The sequence below is a fragment of the Dipodomys ordii genome, unplaced genomic scaffold (assembly GCF_000151885.1).
Source record: "Dipodomys ordii isolate 6190 unplaced genomic scaffold, Dord_2.0 Scaffold15, whole genome shotgun sequence".
Taxonomy (NCBI): Eukaryota; Metazoa; Chordata; class Mammalia; order Rodentia; family Heteromyidae; genus Dipodomys; species Dipodomys ordii.
Genome location: NW_012267231.1, coordinates 270,291 through 278,282, shown reverse-complemented (window position 1 = coordinate 278,282; position 7,992 = coordinate 270,291). Strand labels below are relative to the sequence as shown.

The following is a 7,992-nucleotide window of genomic DNA, read 5'->3' as shown; positions in this document are numbered from 1 at the left end:
CGGGCCGGGAGGGGAGCACTCGGCTCACGCCCAGGGGGCACGGGCTGGGAGGGAGCACTGGGCTCATGCCCAGGGAGCACAGGCTGAGATGGGGAGCACTGGGCTCACGCCTGGGGAGCACTGGGCTGGGAGGGAGCTCTGGGCTCACACCTGGGGAGCACGGGCTGAGATGGGGAGCACTGGGCTCACGCCTGGGGAGCACGGGCCGGGAGGGGAGCACTGGGCTCACGCCTGGGGAGCACGGGCCGGGAGGGGAGCACGGGCCGGGAGGGGAGCACTGGGCTCACGCCTGGGGAGCACTGGGCTGGGAGGGGAGCACTGGGCTCACACCCAGGGAGCACAGGCTGAGATGGGGAGCACTGGGCTCACGCCTGGGGAGCACTGGGCTGGGAGGGAGCTCTGGGCTCACGCCTGGGGAGCACTGGGCTGGGAGGGGAGCACTGGGCTCATGCCTGGGGAGCACTGGGCTGGGAGGGGAGCACTAGGCTCACACCCAGGGAGCACAGGCTGAGATGGGGAGCACTGGGCTCACGCCTGGGGAGCACTAGGCTGGGAGGGAGCACTGGGCTCACGCCTGGGGAGCACGAGCCGGGAGGGGAGCACTGGGCTCACGCCTGGGGAGCATGGGCCGGGAGGGGAGCACTGGGCTCACACCCAGGGAGCACGGGCTGAGATGGAGAGCACCGGGCTCACACCCAGGCGCGGGTGCCCCAGGCTGGAGCGCACAGGCCGGGAAGAGCGTGCGTGGCTCCCGCCCCCAGGGCATGGACGTGGTGGCACTTACTTGCAGTCCTGCCGGGGCTTGGGGACATACCCCGGGTAGGAGTCGTCTGTGATCGCCCTGCACATCCTGCTGTCCCGGTCGGAGGGGAGGAGCGTTCCGGACTTCACGAGGAGGCCCAGGCAGTGGTCGAAGGTGTTGCGCTCCTCTGGTCCGTCCTCCGTGAAGAAGCAGTGCCCCAGGGAGTTGTACCCCACAACATCCTTGATCTACGTGTCCAGACAGGAGCCTCTCACTCGCCACCCGACATCTCACGTGCTCACGCATTCACCCAGCAAATACTAAGTCATACCCAACTCAGAGGCCAGGGAGCCTCCCAGGAGGAGCCTGCCCTTGGCAGGGGGGTCTTGTGAGGGAAGAAGGCTCTCCGCCCCTCTGATGGTCAGTTTGTGCAGGGCTCTCTAACCTAGCACCCAATCCAGAGAAGAGGCCACTAGAGCACACACGGCGGCTCCGGGCTGCAGGACCCCTTTGGGCAGGCATTTACCACTCAGCCCTCCTTCCCAGTTCAGCTAGTCCAGTCCCACCTGGGATCCAGCCTGCCTTAGGACCATGGAGAAGACACCCATGAGCTACCAAGCAGGTTCTTCTAAATGAGAACGATATCTTTGTCACGTAAAAGCCATCTTCCCAAACAGCCAGCCATTGGCAAACCTTTCAAGCCAGACACTAGCCTTAAAGTGTACAGAGGAATTAGGTTTAGGTCATTTAGAGAAGGAGTTTCGTGTAAAAATTGTCTGTGAAGACTTAAGGTGAGCCTCTGGCACATACTCTAGTTGCTGGGGAAGCATTTCTTTCTGCAGGGTCTGCTTTGAAGGGATTCTTGCTGCAGCACAGGGACCACAGCCACCTCCACCTCAAGTCTGCCCGATAGGTGCCATGGCTACCATCTTAGCACAACACCTCGTCTAAGCCAACAAATCTGCCGTGTGGGGCATCATCCCGATGAGCAGCCTTAGCTGGGGGTCACTTCCTACCTCCGTAGCTCGGCACGCTCCTACGTTCTGCCAGTTTGCATGGTGACCTGCACTTTTGATAACCGTTACAGCCGAGCCAAGGATGGTTCAATCCTCGGCCCTGGCCTGTCTAGATAAGACAGCCTCCCAGCAGGTACTCACCAACAGGCCATTAGAGCCGTGGACGGTGACGCAGCGGGAGAATGTGTGGTGGATGGAGAGGTCCTTGATGTACGTGGGTGGGTGGTAGCCTCCTTTCTCGTCCACGTCTCCAGCCAGGTGGAAGTGAATTGGGTACTGGCCCACCAGCTGCTGCCCCATGTGCTTGAGCTCCACACCCTCAAGATGTGCAGCCTTAAAGCCCAGGGCAAACTGGGGGAGGAGAGTCAGAGTCAGAGGGACCCCACGGGGCCTCCTGCCCCGGAGGGGCCGAGTGCACAGATGTTGTTCTCACAGTTTTGTCACGCCCACCCGGGTTCTCCTTACATTGAAGGTGCTCTGTGCACCTGGTGTGAGGCCTGGCCCTTGTTGCAGTGAGGGAGACACCCGAGACCTTACTGTGCCCATTGTATGCAGGGGGAGGGGCCGCTGCCCGCCGACTGCCGCCTTGGGGAGTCTCGCGGCTGAGTTAACGGCCCCAGCCAGGCAGCCCGTACCTTGATGTGACCCCCGAAGGTATCGAAGTCGAAGAAGCTGCAGACATGGCTGTTGTAGGGGTAGCACTTGTCCTCTACCTCCCCCATCACCACGATGTTCCGGCTGAGGAGCCCGACCTCGGCCCGCATGTCTACGCCATCTATCTCCTCCCCGATGTGCAGGTACAGAGGCTTCCCTAGACAGAGGAGGCAGGTGGGAAATGCTGGGCCCCTCCGCGTGCCCCACAGCCAGGCCACATGCCTGGGACCTGCTGCTTCCATTCAATGGACGAATAAAGCCGGCAAAGTCAGCTGCCCAGCACAGCCCATTGCAGACTCAGCGAACGGTCCCCTGGTATCTGCCCCTTTTCTGCGCCCTTGTGTTAGCCGGGCATCCCAGAGAAGCTACAGTTCCCATCCTCCATGCAGTTAGCCTGGCCACAGGGTGTGGCAGAGGTGCTGAGCAACCTCAGGGCTGGTCTCTCCTCAGAGGCCCTGGAAGACTGTTGCCCAGGCAGGTGAGAAGCAGAGCCAGAGAGAGCAGAGCCAGAGAGAAGGGCCCACAGGGCCTTAATCCCAGACCACCTTCCAGCCCTGTCTTCAAAGCCCCTCCTTCAGAGGGCACACCTGTGTCCTGCCCCTCACCTCAGGTAGCACACATGGCTACAGACTTCGCCCTGGAAGAGTCAGGTTAGAGCTCCCGCGACCACTGCCATGACCACCATAGGTACCTGTGTGGGACCTTGTAGAGGCTGACCTCCCCCTCCTGCTTGAGGAGAGGACACTGTCCCTCACTACGGAGCCCAAGTCCACCCTCGCCCCCATTGCCGGGCCCTGGCTCCAGCAGCTCCATCTCAAGTCCACCCTCGCCCCCATTGCTGGCCCTGGCTCCAGCAGCTCCATCTCAAGTCCACCCTCGCCCCCATTGCTGGCCCTGGCTCCAGCAGCTCCGTGTCAAGTCCACCCTCGCCCCCATTGCTGGCCCTGGCTCCAGCAGCTCCGTCTCAAGTCCACCCTCGCCCCCATTGCTGGCCCCGGCTCCAGCAGCTCCGTCTCAAGTCCACCCTCGCCCCCATTGCTGGCCCCGGCTCCAGCAGCTCCGTCTCAAGTCCACCCTCGCCCCCATTGCTGGCCTTGGCTCCAGCAGCTCCGTCTCAGTCCACCCTCGCCCCCATTGCCGGGCCCTGGCTCCAGCAGCTCCGTCTCAAGTCCACCCTCGCCCCCATTGCCGGGCCCTGGCTCCAGCAGCTCCGTCTCACTAGCGCAACTTCTTTCCTCATTTGGGCTTCGTATGCTCTGCTCTGAAACCTCTCTAGGCCTTTCCGTCTTGGAAAACAGCAACCAAACCCCCTCCAAACGCTGCAGGTTTGCCAGCCTTTCCCTGCTGCGGTCAGGTGCCCTGAACCTGCACTTTTCACCCCCTGCCTCTCTCCACCACCCTCCACAATGCTCCTCTTCCTCTTGCCAAGAGCATTTAGTACTTCCCTTAGAAGCCCCTCCTCCATCTTTCCCTTCCATCTTCTCTTCTGCCATCTTTCCCCTCCATCCCCTCCTCCTCCATCTTTCCCTTCCATCTTCTCTTCTGCCATCTTTCCCCTCCATCCCCTTCTCCTCCATCTTTCCCTTCCATCTCCTCTTCCTCCGTATGTACAGAAAAAGCACCTCAAAAAGGTGCAGGTGTCAGGAGTCCAGGCTTTGGAACCACCTTAGATTTGCAGCGTTACATGCCACCAGCACAATCTGATTCTTTTGTGGAATGATAAAGTCTTGGTCGGCTCTAAATGTGCTCATCACTAAGACTGCTGACCTGGCATTCGGAGCTATTCTGTTGCACCGGAGGATGGAATCACAAGCGCAGCAGCCTCCTGTGTGGATTCTCAGCTTGAACACACTGCCCACACCACCCAGCTTTGTGACCTTGAGCAACGGGACACTTGCTTCAGCCCTGAGATACCCCTGGTGCCCACATGTGAATGCCGAGGTTATAATTAAGCTGAGCAACGTGTACCACAATGACCCTCCTCTGCATTCTCTTCCACAGGAGGCGCTGACCTCTGCCTGCCCCTTCACCTTGCACACATCCTGCTGCTAAGTATGTTTGTGCTGTGGAATTCTGCAGACCCGTGAGATGGTGGTTTCTTTGAAGCATTTTAGTTCAAGACGTGAAGTGAGTGCAAAATGAAGAACATCTCCATGAGAGTTGGCGTTAGTTTCCTGTTGGTGCTATGACAGATAACCGCAGTTTTGCTGGCTTAAAGCAACCAAATGTATTCCCTCAGGCTCTGCCTGCCCAGCCTCCCACCCCTCCCTCCGTTAGATCTGCATCACAGTCTGTCTCCTCCACCTATTCCTGCTCTTCTCCCCTCCTCACAGCTCATGTGCCTAGTGTTCCCAGTGCTCCCCTCTAAAGTAGGGTGTTCAGAGAAGATGCCAGCCAGGGGCCTCTGCTCCCGAGATACCACCTGGCCAGCCTCCAGGATCTAGTCTTGAACATGGCCAGAGGGGTAGGAGAGCGCAATGGGAGGGCCGGCTCAAGGTGGTTTAAGCTCTCAGGCAAAACACAGGTAAAGTAAAGCCATGTCTTAAAAGTTATCTCTAGGCCAGTGCCGGTGGCTCACGCCTGTCATCCTAGCTACCCAGGAGGCTGAGATCTGAGGATCACAGTTCAAAGCCAGCCCGGATAGGAAAGTCCATGAGACTCTGATCTCTAATAAACCACTAGAAAACCAGAAGTGGCGCTGTGGCTCAAGCAGTAGAGCGCTCGCCTTGAGCTGAAGAGCTGAGGGACAGCGCCCAGGCCCAGAGTTCAAGCCCCACGACCGACATAAAAACAAAAAAGTGATCTATAACAGTTAATGTGCCTAAGGCATCTCCTAGCCCACACAGGAGGCCAGCGCGACAGAAGTGACAGGGGCCACTGGCCCAGCACGGTCCTCAGGCTTGCTAACCAGTGTCAGGCCACAGCCACCAGCGTCGGCAGGCTCCGCTGTGTCCCTTGGGGGAAAGGACACATAGGAGTGACTTCCAGGCAGAGGGAGGGGCTGTGTGTGTCAGAATCCCGTGAGTGAGGAGGCCTCCCAGCCCCCCACCCCGCCGTGGACTCCCCATCAGAAGACGCTGCTATCTGCCCATGCTGCATCCCTCATGCCACTCCAAGACCACACGCCCTGCGCCTGACCCCAGCACCCCATCCTAGCTGTGAAATTCTTCCACCCTCTCTTCCTCCTCCCAGCACTGATACACAAGGGCTGACCAGACAAAGCAGATGTGGTTAAGTCAGAATTGTCCCCCAAAGGCCAAGGCCACAAACGTAGTGGACAGGGGCTCTGCGTGGATGACCCATCCAGGGCTCCCAACACTTCCTTTCCTGGCATCTGCCCTCAGGAGCCTCCAGTGTAGCCCCCAAGCCTTGTCTTCAGGTCAGGCATGAAAACGGGCACCACAGGACCTTCCAGAGTGCACGCACTCTTAGCTCAGACCTAGCCTAGCAGCACCCCTGGGTCTGGGGAACAGGGCTGAGCCAGTTCTCAGACCAATAGGGGCAAGAACAGCACAGAGAGACTCAGACAGGAGGGTCTGGAGAAGCAAACTCAAGCCAGTCCATCTCCATAGGAGATGCTGGGAATGGGGATCTTGGAGGGGATTGGCAGCATGCACGTGGGCTGGGAGCCAGCTCTGAGGTTGACCTGACGCCCGTATTGACGTGCTTGTCTGCACCAGCTCTGCCCACCAGGACTTCCTGTGGCTGGGGAAATGCTCTACACCTCGCTGTCCACTATGGTACACCAGCACACGCAGCACTGGGCACTTGACACAGAAGCTTGCGTCTTGCTTTGTGCTAACAGGACGGCCGCTGCGCTCTGGAAAGCATGAGGTTGGACGTGCCATGTGCGCACACTTCAGCTTCCCCGCTGAGTCCTGCAGAGAGCAGGGTGCTGCGGTGAGAGGCCACCACGGACAGCGGACAGGAGGAAGCTCCGTCCACACTCAAGGCCACCCCCGGAGGCTTCCCGCGCGGCCTCTACCCGAAGCGGCGTTCGAAGCGGCGGCGTGCTTTCAGACAGGTGGGGAGGGGCAGTGAAAAAGGAAGGGAGGACTGAGAACTTCCACAGAGGCCCTGGGGGGTGTGGCTGGCAAGACTCTGAAATACGTTTTCAGATGATTCACACGTTTTCATTGCCTTGCTACCCCATCTGTTTCCCATCAGAAAGCCCTGAAAATGCAGGAAGGGCCGTGTCCTGGGAATTGAGAGCGGTGAGTCTGAGGATGGGTTCCTCTCTCTAGCCAGCCTGGACAGGGACTGGAAAGAGAAGAGAAGCAGGCAGAGCCCAGACTCTGCCAACGGGGTTGCACAGGCTCAAGTGTAAGGAGGAGGAATGGCAGGACAGACAGACGGCCGGTTTGGCACATGCGTGCACGTTCAGACTCATGCCAGGGCCTCAGTACTCACTAGGAAGGGCTGTGTTCCTGGGGACCCTAAGGCTTCTGCGCAAAGGGGCTGGCCCCTCTTAAGAGAGGAGATGGGGGCTGGGAAGGTGGCTCAGTGGTAGAGCGCTTGCCTTGCATGCCTGAGGCCCTGGGTTCGATTCCTCAGCACCACATAAGTAAGGAAAAAAAGCCTGAAGTGGCGCTGTGGCCCAAGTGGTAGAGCGCTAGCCTTGAGCTGAAGAGCTGAGGGACAGCGCCCAGGCCCAGAGTTAGGCCCCACGCCCAGAGTTAGGCCCCACGACCGGACCCCCCCCCAAAAAAAGAGAGGAGATAGCCTGGACGTGGAGCTGGTGGAGAATCAGACACAGGCCAACCACGGCACCCTGGGAGGCTGCCAGCCCTGAGCAGCCCCCCAGGGCCTCGGGAGGCAGCCTGGAGAGTGAGCCCTCTGTAGGGTGCGGCAGGCATGCTCTGACAACCCCTGGATCTCAGGGTCCCTCGCCAGGACCGCACACAGCAGGAGCTCCGATTCGTGCCTCGGGCCCAGATGAGGCTGGACCGCACAGGCCCTGAACACACCGGCCGGTGACCCTAAATTCTTCCCAGCACACCCCCAGCCAAAAAGATGGTGTCCACGTCTAGCTCCTGAAGGTGTAGTTGCAGTTAGGTCAGAGGAGACGTGCTGCAGGGTCACAAAGCACTGCCTCCCTCCGCCCCGGCCTCCCTCCGCCCCGGCCTCCCTCTGCCCCGGCCTCCCTCTGCCCCGGCCATCCGCAGCGAGCAGTTCACTCCACCCTTGCTCCCCACGGGCGAGAGGCAACAGGGCTAGCTGACCACCATGGCTCCCCCCACACGGAGCACCAGCACGGGCCTTTCCTCTGTTTAAGTGGGTGTTCGGGCAACTGTTGCAGCAATAGGAAGCTGACACGCACAACCTGATGTATGAATGAAATAACTGCTCACTATGAAATGCACCTGTCTTTTACTTTAGGCCTAGCAGTGTTCAGATACCCAGCCACGGGGGAGGAGGGCCTACCCGCCACTCTGACTGTTCACACACCCGGCCACGGGGGGAGGAGGGCCTACCCGCCACTCTGACTGTTCACACACCTGGCCACGGGGGAGGAGGAGGGCCTACCCGCCACTCTGACTGTTCACACACCTGGCCACGGGGGGAGGGGGGCCTACCCGC

The 7,992-nt window shown here is 60.0% G+C and overlaps 1 protein-coding gene across 1 annotated transcript in view; it reads right to left on the bottom strand.

The window, feature by feature from the left end:
* Cemip (cell migration inducing protein, hyaluronan binding) overlaps positions 1-7,992 on the bottom strand; it is a 46,975-nt gene that overhangs the window by 20,311 nt on the left and 18,672 nt on the right. The window contains exons 13-15 of the mRNA XM_013011845.1: positions 2,394-2,569; positions 1,900-2,109; positions 785-990 (exon numbers count right to left, since the gene is read on the bottom strand). Coding sequence (XP_012867299.1) covers positions 785-990; positions 1,900-2,109; positions 2,394-2,569 — 592 coding nt within the window. The remainder of the gene's footprint in view (positions 1-784; positions 991-1,899; positions 2,110-2,393; positions 2,570-7,992) is intronic.